At 41.8% G+C, this 21197-nt stretch overlaps 1 protein-coding gene across 2 annotated transcripts in view; it reads right to left on the bottom strand.

Annotated features, from left to right (window-relative positions):
• The window catches only part of OSBPL2 (oxysterol binding protein like 2), a 104441-nt gene that overhangs the window by 28944 nt on the left and 54300 nt on the right, over positions 1-21197 (bottom strand). For both annotated transcript variants that reach the window (XM_073682993.1, XM_073682994.1), the window contains exons 3-5: positions 16265-16376; positions 6108-6183; positions 5056-5190 (exon numbers count right to left, since the gene is read on the bottom strand). In XM_073682993.1, coding sequence (XP_073539094.1) covers positions 5056-5190; positions 6108-6183; positions 16265-16376 — 323 coding nt within the window. The remainder of the gene's footprint in view (positions 1-5055; positions 5191-6107; positions 6184-16264; positions 16377-21197) is intronic.

Raw genomic sequence — 21197 nt, forward strand, 5'->3', positions numbered from 1 at the left:
TGCACCTACTATGTGATTCCTGTGGTAACGCCTCATGGCAGCATGCGTCCTCAGACACTGAATGGGGGTCTTTAGTCATAGAAATATAAAGATCTTCCACTGCAGGATAAATTGCAACGACTACCTTCAAATATAGTTTTCTTTCTAATTCTTCACCATTTCCAAGACGTCTGCTTGCGGTCAGTGATCGTATACTTTCAGAATCTGGTAACTAGTACAGATATGGACTCGTGGCTGGTTTCACAGTACAGGTGACATTAGGGCTGACCATGTGCTCGCCTCACATAATGTTGTACAGAGTGGAAACAAGTGTAACAAATCCACAGCTGTGAGAAGTTTTAGGTCTGTTTAACCACCAGCAAGCAGGTGTAGAATATAGTGAGGAATTTATATGCAAAGTAGATTTGAAAGTTGCAAAACTGTTCAGAAACAATTATTGAAGATTTACGTAGATAAAAGCCCTGAATGTGGGCCAGTGTATTCTTTTGTGCAGGCGACCGTTGGCCTGTAATGTCCTGGAACGGGTGACCTCAGATTTGGCAAGTAAAGACCACACCGGTGCAGTTTCCCCACAAGCGCCACATTCCAGTGTAACATCCCAGGCACCAGGCCAATGGACGTGTTAGAAAGCGTTCATTCCAGAGCGGCTTCCTCTGTTGTGATAGCTGGACGTGCCTAGGTGTGTTCATTTATACAGGCCTGGGATCCCAATGGTTCAGTTATTGCAGAGTATGGGGACTACGTGCAGATCTGCCATTTGACCGGTACCTGACATTAGCCTACATGTGCTTGCTGTGCTGCGGATCCATTATACCTCCTCTCATAGACACGACACAGCATAAATCTACCTAAGGTTTTCTGCTGCTAAAGTGGGAAGATCCTATAGCAAGCCTGTGCAGCACAGAGAGGCAGCTCCCTTTATAGCAAATAGAAAATTTTTTGAGCACATCAAGACATGTACTCAAACAACGGTCACCCAGCAAGGAAGCCAAATGTACAAGGCAACCAGGTGGACAAGTGAGCCTACTGGAAGCAAACAGGTTGGTGCCAAAATATTTCCCTCTAACTATGCCCCTTCAAGGCTCTTCTGGGCTCACGCTACCTCCCAAATGTGTATTTGGATGCAATCTGATGGAAAGGAATTCCAGGGTTTCACAGTTGGAATGTATGAAGTAAGACTTCAATTAGGATTAGAAAACATTTATTTTATGTGCACACTAAAGTGTCATCGGAAAATGACTTACTGTTTAAATCGGGTTTTTATGTTAAACACTTTTTTTTTAATATCATGATCTGTATTAAAAAGAAAAATAGAAATATTGCAATTTTCACACTGAGGCTATTGCAGACTCATACTTGCCGTTTCACATGTACATTAGCCACAATGGACAGATCTCAACCCTATCTTATATAGGAGTCTAATGAGCGTGTGCAAAAAGGTCCTTGTGGAGGGAGATCGAGGGCAGCTGTGACATCACCTATTGTGATTGATGGATCCTGTGTTAGCTGCTGTAGAGGTGTCACCTGTCACTGTAATCCTGCCTGGAACTATAATGAGACTGCTGAAAAGTCTACTGGAAGTAAGAGTCTGAAGTGGCCCCAGTGGCCAGTGTGAACATTTTCTTAAAAAAGAAATACAGGAAAAAAATGCAAAAAAGATTTTTGCAAAACTATATTTCATATAACAGTCTGATTTAAAAAGTAAGCCACAACATTTCTTTACAAAAAAAGGGATAACAGGAAGAGGAAATACAGAAAAAAAGCAGCCAGCGGGGAGGAGAGAAGGAAACAAAAGGTCTCAGAAATAAATAAGGAAGAGGAAAGGCTTGGTCCGGGAGTAACCCCCAAAACATGTGACAGCTCGGGTTTTTAACTGAACGATGTTTGTAACTTGTCAGAATACTAGTGTGATAAGCTAATGGCCCCCTGAATAGGGGATGACCAACCCCCTTGAGGAAGCAACAGCGAAACAGGCATACAGTACAGACCAAAAGTTTGGACACACCTTCTCATTTAAAGATTTTTCTGTATTTTCATGACTATGAAAATTGTACATTCACACTGAAGGCATCAAAACTATGAATTAACACATGTGGAATTATATACTTAACAAAAAAGTGTGAAACAACTACAAATATGTCTTATATTCTAGGTTCTTCAAAGTAGCCACCTTTTGCTTTGATGACTGCTTTGCACACTCTTGGCATTCTCTTGATGAGCTTCAAGAGATAGTCACCGGAAATGGTTTTCACTTCACAGGTGTGCCCTGTCAGGTTTAATAAGTGGGATTTCTTGCCTTATAAATGGGGTTGGGACCATCAGTTGTGTTGTGCAGAAGTCAGGTGGATACACAGCTGATAGTCCTACTGAATAGACTGTTAGAATTTGTATTATGGCAAGAAAAAAGCAGCTAAGTAAAGAAAAACGAGTGGCCATCATTACTTTAAGAAATGAAGGTCAGTCAGTCAGTCCGAAAAATTGGGCAAGCTTTGAAAGTGTCCCCAAGTGCAGTTGCAAAAACCATCAAGCGCTACAAAGAAACTAGCTCACATGAGGACCGCCCCAGGAAAGGAAGACCAAGAGTCACCTCTGCTTCTGAGGATAAGTTTATCCGAGTCACCAGCCTCAGAAATCGCAGGTTAACAGCAGCTCAGATTAGAGACCAGGTCAATGCCACACAGAGTTCTAGCAGCAGACACATCTCTTCAACAACTGTTAAGAGGAGACTTTGTGCAGCAGGCCTTCATGGTAAAATAGCTGCTAGGAAACCACTGCTAAGGACAGGCAACAAGCAGAAGAGACTTGTTTGGGCTAAAGAACACAAGGAATGGACATTAGACCAGTGAAAATCTGTGTTTTGGTCTGATGACTCCAAATTTGAGATCTTTGGTTCCAACCACCGTGTCTTTGTGCGACGCAGAAAAGGGGAACGGATGGACTGTACATGCCTGGTTCCCACCGTGAAGCATGGGGGAGGAGGTGTGATGGTGTGGGGGTGCCTTGCTGGTGACACTGTTGGGGATTTATTCAAAATTGAAGGCATACTGAACCAGCATGGCTACCACAGCATCTTGCAGCGGCATGCTATTCCATCCGGTTTGCGTTTAGTTGGACCATCATTTATTTTTCAACAGGGCAATGACCTCAAACACACCTCCAGGCTGTGTAAGGGCTATTTGACCAAGGAGAGTGATGGGGTGCTACGCCAGATGACCTGGCCTCCACAGTCACCAGACCTGAACCCAATCGAGATGGTTTGGTGTGAGCTGGACCGCAGAGTGAAGGCAAAAGGGCCAACAAGTGCTAAGCATCTCTGGGAACTCCTTCAAGATTGTCAGAAGACCATTTCCGGTGACTACCTCTTGAAGCTCATCAAGAGAATGCCAAGAGTGTGCAAAGCAGTCATCAAAGCAAAAGGTGGCTACTTTGAAGAACCTAGAATATAAGACATATTTTCAGTTGTTTCACACTTTTTTGTTAAGTATATAATTCCACATGTGTTAATTCATAGTTTTGATGCCTTCAGTGTGAATGTACAATTTTCATAGTCATGAAAATACAGAAAAATCTTTAAATGAGAAGGTGTGTCCAAACTTTTGGTCTGTACTGTATATATGTGGGGGAGTACAATCCATCTGCTGCTCAGGTCTTTTATGCCTGGTTTTGATGTCGAACATGATCCTTATGTAGTAATTTATTACTAAGCTACCGTTGTGGCACATGTCCCCTTGCTCCCTTTGTATGGGGCTCTAGGTATTTCGGCACTTAGCATCTACAGTTCTCTGTGTTTCCTCATTGATGTTTTACCATTGTTAATAATCTGCACGTGCGCATCTATACTGTAGTTATGTAACTTATATACTATCGAGGAAGGTTTTGACTAGATCAACATTAGAGATGAGCACAAGTGCTTGTTACTGGAGTTTGCCTAGGGTGCTCGGGTATCCACAGAGTATTGCGGGTGCTCGAGTGATATGTTTGCGTCCCCGCGGCCGCATGTTTCACGGCTGTTAGACAGCCACAAAAATGTGGGGATTGCCTGTGTTTTTCATGCAATCCCCACATGTTTTATGGCTGTCTAACAGCTGGGAAATAAGCAGCCGCAGGGACTTGAACATGTCACTCGAGCACCTGCGATTCTCGGTGCACAAAAGAGCACCCTAGGCAAACTCCAGTAACGAGCACTTGTGCTCATCACGTACCAACATACTTTCATCACCAATGGAGCCCTCGACATATGGAAATTAGCATGGAAAGTGCACTGGGGGCGTGTCGATACAATACAAATACCTTGACACACCCCCAATGCACTTCCAAGCTAATCTGCATGTAGATTCAAAACTAGAATTCTCAGCACAAGACATGTATCATTGTTATTCTTGTACTAGGACCCATACCACTAGTTTCAGTAGTAAAGTGGTCTGAAGAGAATCCCTTTAAGTCTTGGCGAGCCCGGCAGTAAACAGCAAATCATATCCGCAGTTTTCTTACACTTTTTTGGCACTGCATTCCTTTTCTGGGTGTTCTCCATACACGACCACTATTGTATTAGTACATTTATTTGGTCTCATGCTTAGAGCTGTTGCTTTGTAATAATGGGGTCCTGGAAGTGACGCCAATTATGACACCACTTTATACCTCCCGTCCCTACACAGCAGTGACAATCCGCTACAATAAACCTCTGATGACCGCAATGCTGCTGTACGGACGTAATATCTCACGTACATCCAGGAAGATTTACGCAAGAATAATCCCAACTGTATCGGTCGCCCCCCGCCATCCTCATTAAATCAGCTTTTGTAGTAAGGAGCACACATGCATCTCTGCTCTCTTATTACGGCTTCCAGGCCTGCCAGCGACAGATCGATGCCTGTTGTTTGCAGATTACGTCTGACAGCAAAGTTTTTAAAGATCGGCGCTGGCTGTTACGCATGCAACCCCGCGGTGAGACTGAAATGTCTGCACGCAGCCCGAGCGCCCAACCTTTTCCAGCTTGCTTATGGCAGACGGTGGATTTATGCAGGAAGCGTTGCGAAGCGCGTGCCGGATACTGACCTGCATTCTGAGCAGCGGATCTGTGTAGGTGCAGGCTTTGTTCAGCAGGTATGTGTGCTCCATGTATTCTGTGATTCTCTGCAGGAAGCTTAGGGGCTCGTTAAAGACGATTGGCATGGTGATTTTCGACAGTTCCTGCAGGCAGAGAGAGAAAGATAAGAAAAGACGACTGGGAAGAGCAGCTCCTGGGATATTAAAATCCTTATCTGCCGTAAGGAGGAAAATAATATCATTTACAGGAAAAAATCTGCAATTACTACAGGTCAAACCCCTTCGTATAATGACAGGTGCCATGAGACCATTAAAGAGAATAGCCTCGGAAAAAAAAAAAGTGAAAAGCCAGTTGATCTATATCAGCTCCTGTCAAATTCTCAAGCTTTTATATTAAACTAGAACTTTTCAAAAATTATCTAGAGAAACAGCGCCACTCTTGTCTATAGGCAATGCCCGGTATTACAGTCCAGACATCACATGCATGCCTCTGAATATGTGCCTTGCTTGATTTAGCAAATACATGTAATATGCATGGCATAGTAGTTCTGTAACATCTTTCCTTAGAACACTACATTCCGTTATTCCTCTGTAATTCCTCCTGGAAGTCTACTGGAAATTGGGTGCTACCATCCCTTGCGGTCTGACATTGTCCTTAACACTGCCCTAACAGTGTTGACAATGTTCCATTGACAAGGGGGATATTGATAACTCATTTTAATTATATATTTCCAGGAAGAACAACAAAGGTACAGCACAGCAGAGAGTCCTAAGAAAAGGTGGCAATAGTATATACTAAACCAGACCGGTCAGAGCTGGGGGATTCTCTTTAAAGTTATATGTGTTGTTGAGAAAGCGGAGTGACAGCCACTATGGCCTTCATTAAAGCTTTCATTTTCCAAGGGGGAGTACTCCAGCTTCTTCCTAATCAATGCAGTCACTTGCTGGGTACATGTGCTCATAATGCATGTCAATGATGGTGATGTGAACAGTAACTAAAACTCCTTCTAGGTGTCCCTCCACATAACAGCCCCCAGCACGCTGATCTTCTCCAGACTTACCAGTCCTATGCACTTCTTCAATATGCTCCACACGCTGAAATTATTTCTAGAGAACATGGGTGCAGGCAGGGTGGTCCTGAAAAACATCAGACACAGGAATATATATTATATATGCAGAGTGCCATGTATGCAATGCTCCGGCTGTGCCACCTGCTACATGCATGGCATATTGATAGGATATACCATAGAAGTCTGAACGGTGGGGGTAGTAGTGTACTTCTGAGCCTAGGTAAGCGCCCACTTGTCATGCACAGCCCATTATACTCAATGGCAGCCGAAAGAGGCTCGGGGGTCAGACCACTGACCGGAAGTCCTAAGGGGCAGATATCACATGACATTTTACCCAATTACCACTAGAGGAATTAACTAACGTTAGTGGATTAATATTATTTCGGACCGACGTGTCCAGGACTAATAAAAAAAAAAAAAAACATGACTAGATGTGATCATTCGCCAGACCACTCAATGAATAGAGGCATCCCCGAGCCAGGCAGGTGCTGGAAAGGCAGTGGTTAAATGTCATCCATGAGCCGGGGAATAGATCTGATGTACCGGGTTCAGACCTGTAAATCCTGCCAAGTCTGGACACACGGGGCGTCTAGATTACAGATTTGATAGGGGAGAAAAGTCTTTGGAGAACTCCACCAGGCATCACCACTGAGCACAGATTAAAAGCTTTGTGTCTGAGACTGCGAGAGCCAGGGATTCACAATCGCAGGTCCTGTGCTGCGGAGTACTTCACTCCCATCAAAAAATAAAACTCCGAAATCATCCTCTCCTGTCAGGTCCTTACAAATTCTCATCACATTCTTTTGCTTTATTTTTAGGAGTGAAAGTTTCAATTACATTTTTAAATTCAAGATTTCTGCTTGCGGTCAGTGCCTTTTTCACATGCAGGCCTAATACCTCTCACTTGATGAATCGGAAGTGAAACGCGCGTTGGGGTGGTGGGGGCTGTGGGGTATCTCTGGTCAGTATCACGTCTTTAGCCCTTTTATGGGGTTCATTGAAACTCCAGCTCCCCTTGAGGGAATCTGATACTTTTTGGCACTGTGCAATATTCATTCGATATTAAATTATATTCTTAGTAAATATTTTATATTTATTATTATTTTTATATTCTGTAATTATGAATGTTCATGCACAGTGCACTTTATATATCTGTACTGATTTATGTATTCTATTATCCCCTTCATCGTGGAACATCATTCCCCCTCTTATCTGTTTTTTTTTTGTATTCTACATGTTTTTTTCATTTATTATTCTTTTTTTTTCATTAATAAAGTGATTTATTTGACATAATTTTTAAATCTTGTTGATTTACTAATACTTCTCACACCTGTGGATTTAGTACAATGGACAATCAGTCAGCTACCTTGCTACAATGTATCAGCGTAGGGAAAAATCTAACAGTATGGAGTCCACATGGTTTGGCTTCTCCAGAAGAACATGCAACTGTAACAAATCCTCAGCAGTGAAAACGTGTATCGATGTAACACTTCTCAAGACTCAAATGTTTAAATTCATTGACAGCAAGCAAAGATGTTGAATCAGTCTCGGAATCAAAATACAAAGAATATTGAAAAATCGCAGAACTTCTTATACAATGTCACATAAATGACAAATCAAACTAATTATACAGGAATCATAAGTCCCACTAGTGCCCCATTTTCCATCAGGACTCCAGGTAAACAAGCTGGGAAGGTGGCAATATCGGCCATATTGGTGGTCACTCCCAGGACCTCTAATCACGCAGCTTTGGTAGTATGGTGGGCAATCAACCTCGTCAGGCATTAGCCAGCGTCCGATTAGTCAGTGTTTACTACTGAGAGTTACTGGGGAAATGGCGGAGCAGGGAACCTTAATGCACTTTCCTGCAATTACCCGACACTACTGAAAAGGTTTATACAAAGCCTTTGCCCCGTGCTGCCTGGCACCTTTTGTTTAAACACGGTGCCCCCTGTGCTCTTATTAAAAAGGTAAGAAATAGCTGCTGTTATATGTAATTATTAAAGTAAGTGCCCCCTAATAATGATGTCGTCTGGGCATTAAGCATTAGCACAGCAGCCATCATTTCCATTTCTTTATTCTATTTAATTATTCTCCATTATTAACACAGTGCCAACACATGCAGCTGCATAGTACAGAGGAGGCATTCACACCAGTGCTGGAGAGGTTAACATCCCCTACCCCCAGTCTATACACACATTAGGGAGAAAAATGGCTTCTCACTCAGAATCCACATACGTTATGGATGGTATATACTGACCTGAACTGCTGAGCCCCCCTAAAGCCCATGCCCAACATTATACATGCCCAACATTATACAGCCCCTTATACATCAATTACACCTGAAAAATACATGTTATTGATCATGCTGTACTAGTCCAGTTACATCCTGTATTATATACTCCAGAGCAGCACTCGCTATTCTGCAGCTTCTCATTTGAAGCAGTCCCTAAGATACACCTGAAAAAAAAGCTTAGTGGCATTCCTCTAATGCAACTCCATACATACACTGTACTAATTCAGACTGCAACAAAGTGATCAGATCCTCCTAGATCTACAAATCCCACTGGAGGGAGAAAATGAACTAGCAGGAAAGGCAGCGACTATATTACTATAGTCATTGCAGAATAGCAAGTACAGCTCTGGAGTATAATATAGAATAAGTAAGGTATATACATACATAGTTATAACACTAGCAGAAGAGTGAGTGCAGCTCTGGAGTATAATACAGGATGTAACTCAGGATCAGTACAGGATAAGTAATGTAATGTATGTACACAGTGACCCCACCAGCAGAATAGTGAGTGCAGCTCTGGAATATAATACAGGAGGCAACTCAGGATCAGTACAGGATAAGTAATGCAATGTATGTACACTGTGACTCCACCAGCAGAATAGTGAGTGCAGCTCTGGAGTATAATACAGGATGTAACTCAGGATCAGTACAGGATAAGTAATGTAATGTATGTACACAGTGACTGCACCAGCAGAATAGTGAGTGCAGCTCTGGAGTATAATACAGGATGTAACTCAGGATCAGTGCAGGATTAGTAATGTAATGTATGTACACAGTGACTGCACCAGCAGAATAGTGAGTGCAGCTCTGGAGTATAATACAGGATAAAACTCAGGATCAGTACTGGATAAGTAATGTAATGTATGTACACAATGACTCCACCAGCAGAATAGTGAGTGCAGCTCTGGAGTATAATACAGGATGTAACTCAGGATCAGTACAGGATAAGTAATGTAATATATGTACACAGTGACTGCACCACCAGAATAGTGAGTGCAGCTCTGGAGTATAATACAGGATGTAACTCAGGATCAGTACAGGATAAGTAATACAGTACAGACCAAAAGTTTGGACACACCTTCTCATTTAAAGATTTTTCTGTATTTTCATGACTATGAAAATTGTACATTCACACTGAAGGCATCAAAACTATGAATTAACACATGTGGAATTATATACTTAACAAAAAAGTGTGAAACAACTGAAAATATGTCTTATATTCTAGGTTCTTCAAAGTAGCCACCTTTTGCTTTGATGACTGCTTTACACACTCTTGGCATTCTCTTGATGAGCTTCAAGAGGTAGTCACCGGAAATGGTCTTCCAACAATCTTGAAGGAGTTCCCAGAGATTCTTAGCACTTGTTGGCCCTTTTGCCTTCACTCCAGCTCACCCCAAACCATCTCAATTGGGTTCAGGTCTGGTGACTGTGGAGGCCAGGTCATCTGGCGTAGCACCCCATCACTCTCCTTCTTGGTCAAATAGCCCTTACACAGCCTGGAGGTGTGTTTGGGGTCATTGTCCTGTTGAAAAATAAATGATGGTCCAACTAAACGCAAACCGGATGGAATAGCATGCCGCTGCAAGATGCTGTGGTAGCCATGCTGGTTCAGTATGCCTTCAATTTTGAATAAATCCCCAACAGTGTCACCAGCAAAGCACCCCCACACCATCACACCTCCTCCTCCATGCTCCACGGTAGGAACCAGGCATGCAGAATCCATCTGTTCACCTTTTCTGCGTCGCACAAAGACACGGTGGTTGGAACCAAAGATCTCAAATTTGAACTCATCAGACCAAAGCACAGATTTCCACTGGTCTAATGTCCATTCCTTGTGGTCTTTAGCCCAAACAAGTCTCTTCTGCTTGTTGCCTGTCCTTAGAAGTGGTTTCCTAGCAGCTATTTTACCATGAAGGCCTGCTGCACAAAGTCTCCTCTTAACAGTTGTTGTTTAGATGTGTCTGCTGCTAGAACTCTGTGTGGCATTGACCTGGTCTCTAATCTGAGCTGCTGTTAACCTGCGATTTCTGAGGCTGGTGACTCGGATAAACATATCCTCAGAAGCAGAGGTGACTCTTGGTCTTCCTTTCCTGGGGCGGTCCTCATGTGAGCCAGTTTCTTTGTAGCGCTTGATGGTTTTTGCAACTGCACTTGAGGACACTTTCAAAGTTTGCCCAATTTTTCGGACTGACTGACCATCATTTCTTAAAGTAATGATGGCCACTCGTTTTTCTTTACTTAGAATTTGTATTATGGCAAGAAAAAAAGCAGCCAACAGTCTACTCAGTAGGACTATCAGCTGTGCATCCACCAGACTTCTGCACAACACAACTGATTGTCGCAACCCCATTTATAAGGCAAGAAATCCCACTTATTAAACCTGACAGGGCACACCTGTGAAGTGAAAACCATTTCCGGTGACTACTTCTTGAAGCTCATCAAGAGAATGCCAAGAGTGTGCAAAGCAGTCATCAAAGCAAAAGGTGGCTACTTTGTAGAACCTAGAATATAAGACATATTGTCAGTTGTTTCACACTTTTTTTGTTAAGTATATAATTCCACATGTGTTAATTCATAGTTTTGATGCCTTCAGTGTGAATGTACAATTTTCACAGTCATGAAAATACAGAAAAATCTTTAAATGAGAAGGTGTGTGCAAACTTTTGGTCTGTACTGTATGTACACAGTGACTCCACCAGCAGAATATTGAGTGCAGCTCTGAAGTATAATACAGGACGTAATTCAGGATCAGTACAGGATAAGTAATGTAATGTATGTACACAGTGACTCCACCAGCAGAATAGTGAGTGCAGCTCTGAAGTATAATACAGGACGTAATTCAGGATCAGTACAGGATAAGTAATGCATGTACACAGTGACTGAACCAGCAGAATAGTGAGTGCAGCTCTGGAGTATAATACAGGATGTAACTCAGGATCAGTACAGGATAAGTAATGTAATGTATGCACACAGTGACTGAACCAGCAGAATAGTGAGTGCAGCTCTGGAGTATAATACAGGATATAACTCAGGATCAGTACAGGATAAGTAATGTAATGTATGTACACACTGACTGCACCAGCAGAATAGTGAGTGCAGCTCTGGAGTATAATACAGGATGTAACTCAGGATCAGTACAGGATAAGTAATGTAATGTATGTACACAGTGACTGCACCAGCAGAATAGTGAGTGCAGCTCTGGAGTATAATACAGGATATAACTCAGGATCAGTAATGTAATGTATGTACACAGTGACTCCACCAGCAGAATAGTGAGTGCAGCTCTGAAGTATAATACAGGACGTAATTCAGGATCAGTACAGGATAAGTAATGCATGTACACAGTGACTGAACCAGCAGAATAGTGAGTGCAGCTCTGGAGTATAATACAGGATGTAACTCAGGATCAGTACAGGATAAGTAATGTAATGTATGCACACAGTGACTGAACCAGCAGAATAGTGAGTGCAGCTCTGGAGTATAATACAGGATATAACTCAGGATCAGTACAGGATAAGTAATGTAATGTATGTACACACTGACTGCACCAGCAGAATAGTGAGTGCAGCTCTGGAGTATAATACAGGATGTAACTCAGGATCAGTACAGGATAAGTAATGTAATGTATGTACACAGTGACTGCACCAGCAGAATAGTGAGTGCAGCTCTGGAGTATAATACAGGATGTAACTCCAGATGAGTACAGGATAAGTAATGTAATGTATGTGCACAGTGACAGCACCAGCAGAATAGTGAGTGCAGCTCTGGAGTATAATACAGGATGTAACTCAGGATCAGTACAGGATAAGTAATGTAATGTATGTACACAGTGACTGCACCAGCAGAATAGTGAGTGCAGCTCTGGAGTATAATACAGGATATAACTCAGGATCAGTAATGTAATGTATGTACACAGTGACTCCACCAGCAGAATAGTGAGTGCAGCTCTGAAGTATAATACAGGACGTAATTCAGGATCAGTACAGGATAAGTAATGCATGTACACAGTGACTGAACCAGCAGAATAGTGAGTGCAGCTCTGGAGTATAATACAGGATGTAACTCAGGATCAGTACAGGATAAGTAATGTAATGTATGCACACAGTGACTGAACCAGCAGAATAGTGAGTGCAGCTCTGGAGTATAATACAGGATATAACTCAGGATCAGTACAGGATAAGTAATGTAATGTATGTACACACTGACTGCACCAGCAGAATAGTGAGTGCAGCTCTGGAGTATAATACAGGATGTAACTCAGGATCAGTACAGGATAAGTAATGTAATGTATGTACACAGTGACTGCACCAGCAGAATAGTGAGTGCAGCTCTGGAGTATAATACAGGATGTAACTCCGGATGAGTACAGGATAAGTAATGTAATGTATGTGCACAGTGACAGCACCAGCAGAATAGTGAGTGCAGCTCTGGAGTATAATACAGGATGTAACTCAGGATCAGTACAGGATAAGTAATGTAATGTATGTACACAGTGACTGCACCAGCAGAATAATGCCCTATGTCTGTCTCGGCGACACCACACTCCACATATTTTTGTATGTCATGAGACCTAATGATATGAGTGATATCAGCAGCAGAGGTCAGGAGATAAGATGTTCTTCTACCAGGTACTGTAGTAGGAAGTTATGTGACAATAATTGTTATCTCAGCAGATACAGCTTAGCTGATAATCTTGAGATTTCACCCTCATATTTTCCAGAGCTGTATTGGTGGAGGCTGGTGAGCGAGTTTATGTTATAGTCATCTAACCTTGCGCAATATTTCTTATCCAATCAAAATGAGAAAAAAAAAAGAGGGGGAAGGACAATGAGGACGAGATGTCTGTTAGTGAGATGGGTTACTATTACACAATATGTGGTTACTAAGTGGCAGGTGCACAAAATGAACTTTAAGTGATGTATTTTAGATCTTCTACAAAAAAAAATGAAAGAAGAGAAGCGGAAAGCGATGGCATATTGCTGGATGTATCAACGCTTACTGATCACTGTGGACTAATTCATTTTGAGGGTCCCAGAGATCCTAGAAATAGGTTACATTTATAAGATGGGAACATTACTTGGAAATAGGGATAAAACATTGAGCAACTTGATAAATCCTCATCATGCACAGGTCCTGGGCCTCATGATGTTCCCTTCTCCTATCACTTCCAGTGTCCTACTACCAGGGGGCAGTGCATTGTGAGACCCCAGAGGAAAGGGATAGAGTCAGCACTCCGCTGTTAGATCACACGGCTGACAGCGGGAGGAGCTGAACTGAGGTCTCTTTCCAAGGGAAACTAGCAGAATTCTGAATACAGCTCTGGATGCAAATGTCATAATATAACTCAATTGGTACAAAAACAGTAAAGGCAAAGTGTTCAGGAGTTTATGTAGATAGGTGGAGACGTACTTTACATCCAATGACAAATATTTGAAAATGACCATACCCTTTCCACTTTAGACTAAGCTCTCACGACAAGATTCTCTACCCTCTGTGTCATTGTCTGTCGATTACCATTATTGTTTTTGTGTACTGATTTTCTTGATATTAAAGGGATTATCCCACCAATGACATTTATCACAGTGATTAATGTATTATCAGTGGGGGTCAGACTGATGAATTCTTCGCCAATCACAACAGCGGGGGTCCCATATGTCTCAAGTTACTGGAAAGGGACTGAGCCTTTCTCCATTCACTGTCTATGGTGAATACAAAGGAGTGAATAAAGAGGAGGTTGTGCGTGTGAACTACCGTTCTAGACACCTGAGAGACATTGGACCCCAGTTCTTGTCTCCAATTATACATTTATCACTTTTCCTGTAGTCCTCACAATTGAAAATTCACTTTTCTATAGCTAAGTGAGGCCAAAAGTTGCAGTCCTTTCCAACAACCCCTAGACTATATGTCCCAATAGCCAGTATGTGAAAGAATAGCGGAATTTATTTTTCTGAAATGGCTGATAACAGAAAACAATTGACTGCATGATAAAGTGTGGTTTTAGGGTTAGTGCCCCTATAAAAAAAAAAAAAAAATCAATGTATATCACATACATATATACATACATATAGGTATGTATAATATATATACAGTACAGACCAAAAGTTTGGACACACCTTCTAATTTAAAGATTTTTCTGTATTTTCATAACTATGAAAATTGTACATTCACATTGAAGGCATCAAAACTATGAATTAACACATGTGGAATTATATACTTAACAAAAAAGTGTGAAACAACTGAAAATATGTCTTATATTCTAGGTTCTTCAAAGTAGCCACCTTTTGCTTTGATGACTGCTTTGCACACTCTTGGCATTCTCTTGATGAGCTTCAAGAGGTAGTCATCGGAAATGGTCTTCCAACAATCTTGAAGGAGTTCCCAGAGATGCTTAGCACTTGTTGGCCCTTTTGCCTTCACTCTGCGGTCCAGCTCACTCCAAACCATCTCGATTGGGTTCAGGTCTGGTGACTGTGGAGGCCAGGTCATCTGGCGTAGCACCCCATCACTCTCCTTCTTGGTCAAATAGCCCTTACATAGCCTGGAGGTGTGTTTGGGGTCATTGTCCTGTTGAAAAATAAATGATGGTCCAACTAAACGCAAACCGGATGGAATAGCATGCCGCTACAAGATGCTGTGGTAGCCATGCTGGTTCAGTATGCCTTCAATTTTGAATAAATCCCCAACAGTGTCACCAGCAAAGCACCCCCACACCATCACACCTCCTCCTCCATGCTTCACGGTGGGAACCAGGCATGTAGAGTCCATCCGTTCACCTTTTCTGCTTCGCACAAAGACACTGTGGTTGGAACCAAAGGTCTCAAATTTGGACTCATCAGACCAAAGCACAGATTTCCACTGGTCTAATGTCCATTCCTTGTGTTCTTTAGCCCAAACAAGTCTCTTCTGCTTGTTGCCTGTCCTTAGCAGTGGTTTCCTAGCAGCTATTTTACCATGAAGGCCTGCTGCACAGAGTCTCCTCTTAACAGTTGTTGTAGAGATGTGTCTGCTGCTAGAACTCTGTGTGGCATTGACTTGGTCTCTAATCTGAGCTGCTGTTAACCTGCGATTTCTGAGGCTGGTGACTCGGATAAACTTATCCTCAGAAGCAGAGGTGACTCTTGGTCTTCCTTTCCTGGGGCGGTCCTCATGTGAGCCAGTTTCTTTATAGCGCTTGATGGTTTTTGCAACTGCACTTGGGAACACTTTCAAAGTTTTCCCAATTTTTCGCACTGACTGACCTTCATTTCTTAAAGTAATGATGGCCAGTCATTTTTCTTTACTTAGCTGCTTTTTTCTTGCAATAATACAAATTCTAACAGTCTATTCAGTAGGACTATCAGCTGTGTATCCACCAGACTTCTGCACAACACAACTGATGGTCTCAACCCCATTTATAAGGCAAGAAATCCCACTTATAAATCCTAACAGGGCACACCTGTGAAGTGAAAACCATTTCCGGTGACTACCTCTTGAAGCTCATCAAGAGAATACCAAGAGTGTGCAAAGCAGTCATCAAAGCAAAAGGTGGCTACTTTGAAGAACCTAGAATATAAGACATATTTTCAGTTGTTTCACACTTTTTTGTTAAGTATATAATTCCACATGTGTTAATTCATAGTTTTGATGCCTTCAGTGTGAATGTACAATTTTCATAGTCATGAAAATACAGAAAAATCTTTAAATGAGAAGGTGTGTCCAAACTTTTGGTCTGTACTGTATGTATATATATATATATATATATATATATATATATATATATATATATATATATACATATACACACATATATACACATATACATATACACACATACACGCAAGGGAATATTTTTTTCTAAATAAATAAGGTTTACCGGTGCTTCTTGACTCCATTCTCCTGCGGACCCCTCTCGTCGTCGGCAGCCCTGTTCTGGTCGGGGAGCGTCATCTCTGCGAACTCTCCGGAGGAATTGTCAGAGTCCGTGCCTGTCAGTGAGAGAAGGGCAACTGTTACGTACGGCTGACACTGAACCCAGCTCTGACAAAAAGCTGAAGGTCGGCCAGTTTTTGTGTATTTTACGTTACTGGATATTGCACAATAGGGACGTGTACTCCAATGTGACATGTCACGGTCAAAGTCCAGACATAAACCTTCTCCTTCACAAACTGTGGCTTCAGCTATTACATCATCTACTAAAAGTCATAACATCATAACAGAAAGTCCTTATTCAGGAAGAGAATTCCACAACTACAGTAAAGACTGACACACAAACTCCACAAGATGCAATGCTGGTGGACAACCCGTACAGACACAGTAATGTTGAGTATCATGGATGTGACCGGCTGCCCGCTCGCTACATTACACACAGCAGTAACCTCTGTAATTGCATGGACTGAACTTTCACTGCATTATTGTATTTCACTAACAGCTCTGGGATATCGTCATAAAGGCAGATGCACTGAGTAATGTGGATTAGATATACCGATGTAGCAGAGCTGAATGAGTGAACGGATTCACTTGTATACCAGGAAAACCTACAGACGCAAGGTAATGCCATAGCTGCAGTCCTATGTAAATTTATAGGTTGTGCCAAGTGACTAAGGCTATGTTCACATGCAGTTTTTTTTTTTTTTTTTTTATGCAAATGGAAACTGCTTTTTAACGTACTGGCAAAAGCTATGAGATTTCAGAGACCTCATCCACAGGCCTGATTTTTTTATTTTTGACTGATGCGTTTTTTAAATCAGCAAATCAATTCTTTCACCCATAGAAAGTAATCAGAAAGTGAAAAAAATTCAGCAGAAACACAACGTACATTTTTGGTAAATAATGCTAACACTATGAAACACGTACTGTGGATAACCACATGTAATCAGAACCAAAAAAAACAAACATAAAAAACGCTGCAAAACGTGAGCTTTGTCTTTACTGCTAAGAAAGCAGGTTTTGGCTGCATCAAAAAAAAATGCAGCAAAAAGAACACCAAGTGTGAACATAGCCTAACTCAATTCTGCTACTTTGGTAAATCAGCTCCCCAGAAATCATTTTTCTTCTCCTGATGGCAGAGGGATTTCCTTGTTATCCTCTAATAACCAAAAAGAGAGGACATATTACCATAAAATTAACCCCGGACAGGCAGAGCAATGGAGCACAATATATGTATAGATTAGACGCATCAGGGGCCAGCCACATGCAGCAGAGCCCAACTTGTTAGATGCAGGAGCATAGTGTATGCTAGTTGTACTGAGGACAAGTATCCAATTGGCATGATAATACAAGAGGTTACCTGTCGTTTTGCATAAGACTGCAGATAAGCCCATGGTTAATTCAAGCAGAGAGATTTACAGGAATGACAATCTGTGCTCTGCTACATCTACTAAGCCTAAACAGATCATACCAAACAATATCTACCAAATCAGATTACCCTGTGGTGCCAACTTATAACATTCAGATTATGTCAAGCATTGTGTTGTGCCAATTGAGCTCTGCGGGCATCTAGGATTGGCTCGTTCTGATGAATAGTTAAGACCCCACACATTGCCTAAACGCTTACCCCAAGTTCTGGGGAAGTACCCATTTGACTATACCATTACTCGAGTAGTGCCAACACATATCTTGGCGGGGGCACTGCTCTACAGGCCTACGTGTGATATTACCCACTGTTCTTGGGGTTGTTTGTAGAAAAGTAAACCTAAAATACAGGGGCATACACTGGAGCTGGCAGAACCTTCAGCGGATGCAAAACAGCTCATTTATTTATTCATTTATTATCTATTTTGCATTTGCTGACAAGACCTGAAAGGGCAGCCCCTTCTGCTGAATACATGTACATGATAATGTGTCGGGAATAATTCCACCACCGCCGCCTTGTACGCCTGTCTGCCAGCGGATAAACAGCTACAAACACATACAAACTATAGGGGAGGAGGAGGCGGGCACAGGGGGCAGAGCAGGGCAAGAAGAAAGGCTCGAGAAATGAACATTCAGAGGAAATGGAAAAACTGAAGAGGAAAACAAATTATCCATCAATGGGAGAAATAAAGGAATCATGGGAACAAAGGAGAAAACAGTGACCCAGAGGTGGACGGATAGATCATAATATATATACAGTACGGTGCCAATGTCTTAGACAGGTGTGGAAAAAAAGCTGCAAAGTAAAAATGAGTTAAAAAATAGAAGTGATAATAGTTAATTTTTAACAATAAACAAAATGCATAGTGAATGAACAAAAGAAATCTAAATCACATCAATGTTTGGTGTGACACCTTTGTATTCAAAACACCATCAGTTCTTCTAGGTTCACTTGTACTTGCACGCAGTTTTTGAAAGGAGGGAGGTTGTTCCAAACATCTTGGAGAACTAACCACAGATCTTCTGTGGATGTCGCTTGTGCAAACCCTTCTGTCTCTTCATGTAATCCCACACAGACCCAATGATGTTGAAATCAGGGCTCTGTGGGGCCGTATCATCAGCTCCAGGACTCCTTGTTCTTTATGCAGAGGATCATTTTTAATGACATTGGCTGAATGTTTGGGGTCATTGTCCGGCAGTAAAATGAATTTGGAGCCAAATCAGACGCCGCTCTGATGGTTTTACATGATGGATAAGTATCTGCCTGTATTTCTCAGTATTGAGGACACCATTTATTCTGACCAAATCCCCAAGTCCATTTGCTGAAGTGCAGATCCTGCAGACACTCCTTATTGTTGCTCTCAGCCCTTCTGTGAACAAACTGCCTTCTGATACAACCAAATATTTCACATTTTGACTCATCAGTCCAGAGCACCTGCTGCCATTTTTCTGCACTAAACTTCTTATGTTTTCCAGGTATAGTGGAGTCTCTTCCCTTAGTTTATATGAAAAAGATATGGCTTTTCAACTGCAATTCTTCTCCATGAAGACCACTTCTGGCCTGAATTTTCCAAACAGTAGATGTGTGTAGCTGGGTCCTACTGGAAGTTGTTAGGTCTAAGTTGATGGAACTGCTGGATTTTGAAGGGAAGTAAGCATGATGTGTCTTTCATCTGCGGCACAAAGTTTCCTTGACCAACCACTGCGTCTATGGTTCTCTGCTTTGAAATCCTTGCCTGGGAGAGACCTTGCTGATGCAGTGTAACTACCTTGTGTCTTGTTGTTTTGCTGAATCTTACCATGGTGTATGACCTGTGACATGAAACGGTCTTACACAACCTCACCTTTATAGCAGAGTTTGGGTGTAGTTTTTAATCTCATACACAGCGGTTTCAGTATCAGTTAATGATTGTGCTTCAACCTACATATGAAAATGATGATCATTATCCCCTGTTTGGGATAAATGATTAATCCAACACCTGACTATAATACTACAACATCTCTCTGACTGTGTAAAAGTGTACCTAGAAGAATTGATGCGTAAAAGACGGTCAAAACTAAATATTGAGGTGATTTAGATTTCGCTTTTCATTCACTTTGCATTTTGATTAAAAAAAAAAAACCAACAACTATTATTATCTCTTATATTATGGAAATCATTCTTACTTTGTAGCATTTTTTCCCACACCTGCCTAAAACTTCTGCTTACTACTGTGAATGGTGCAAAGTGTCAGTTTTACTACCGGCTTTAGGTGGGGAGAGTCCCAACTTACTACCAAAACCACAAAGTTTGACTATGTAGGAACACAATATATTGTTCCTCTATTACTCCTCCTGGAAACAATTCAATTCACGAGTTAAGAGATTTTAAGGAAATTTGCATCAGCAATGTTGTTTTAGGCTGATTTGTGTGTTGGCTACTTACGATGTGCTAACATTTCTGTCAACGCAAGGAAAACAACGAAGCAGAATGACAGGGTGTACTCACTTAATGAGGAACCCAAGCGGCTTGGAATAGGCAGGTGACAGCGCATAACATTTAGTAACCTGTTAACATGTGCAACACTCGGGGTGGCTCATCCCGTGCTCGGAGATACTTCCCTCCCCTCACCGCCACACAACTGGGTTATTAGCCAAGATCTGCAGACACAGATTAACCCTTCTTCTGCTGAAGGGGAGTGGATTCATGAATACGGCAGTATAGAAAACACAAAGCCGTTTATGGAAAGCAGTCATCCTCTATAGACCGGGGGAAAGCTATAAGGGGTGCAGAGGTGGTGCAAGTACAGCCCAAATGGGTCCAAAGGCCCATCTGACACATAATGGACAAGCTGAAGCAAAAAGCAGATTAAAACCACCAGAAAACTGTTTTCCAATAGATAGATGTCCAAACAGACATGTAGCTTCAATCCTTCATTTGCAAAACTGATCACGCATTTCGGGATGTTACAGTTGCCAAAAGTCAGCCCACTGCTATGTCCAATTGTGAGTGGGCAGAGCTTCGTCCGCTGCTGCACTATCTGGCCCTATCCTAAAACTGCGTACAGCACACACTTGTCTTATGTAATAATCAAAGGTTTAATTAAGAGTGTGAGATAAAGCACATTAACTACGTGGACTGGCTAGGGGCTTGTTCTGTGACGTTTGAATCAGTGTTTGTAGAGCTGAGCAAAAAGATTCGCAGGACCCCGCAAGGAGGTTCGTAAGCCTCTGAACCACTGGCCATAAACGACCAACTTGGCTGCTGGACCAATGTGCTTTAATCTTTTTGCTCAACTCTAAAATGCTAGAAATATGGCCACACCAAGAGAGTAGTGAAAAAGTAAAGCAAAGATATCATTGCTTTGCCACAAAAAAAGAAAAAGTATACAAAAAGATTCAATGCCTTTTGTGTGTCCCTAGAGATACAGATGGAAGCAGAGTTGGTAAGTCCCAAGTTATAGGAACTTTGTACA

The sequence above is a fragment of the Phyllobates terribilis genome, unplaced genomic scaffold, assembly GCF_046119375.1.
Source record: "Phyllobates terribilis strain yellow unplaced genomic scaffold, ASM4611937v1 Scaffold_5__5_contigs__length_657084704, whole genome shotgun sequence".
Taxonomy (NCBI): domain Eukaryota; kingdom Metazoa; phylum Chordata; class Amphibia; order Anura; family Dendrobatidae; genus Phyllobates; species Phyllobates terribilis.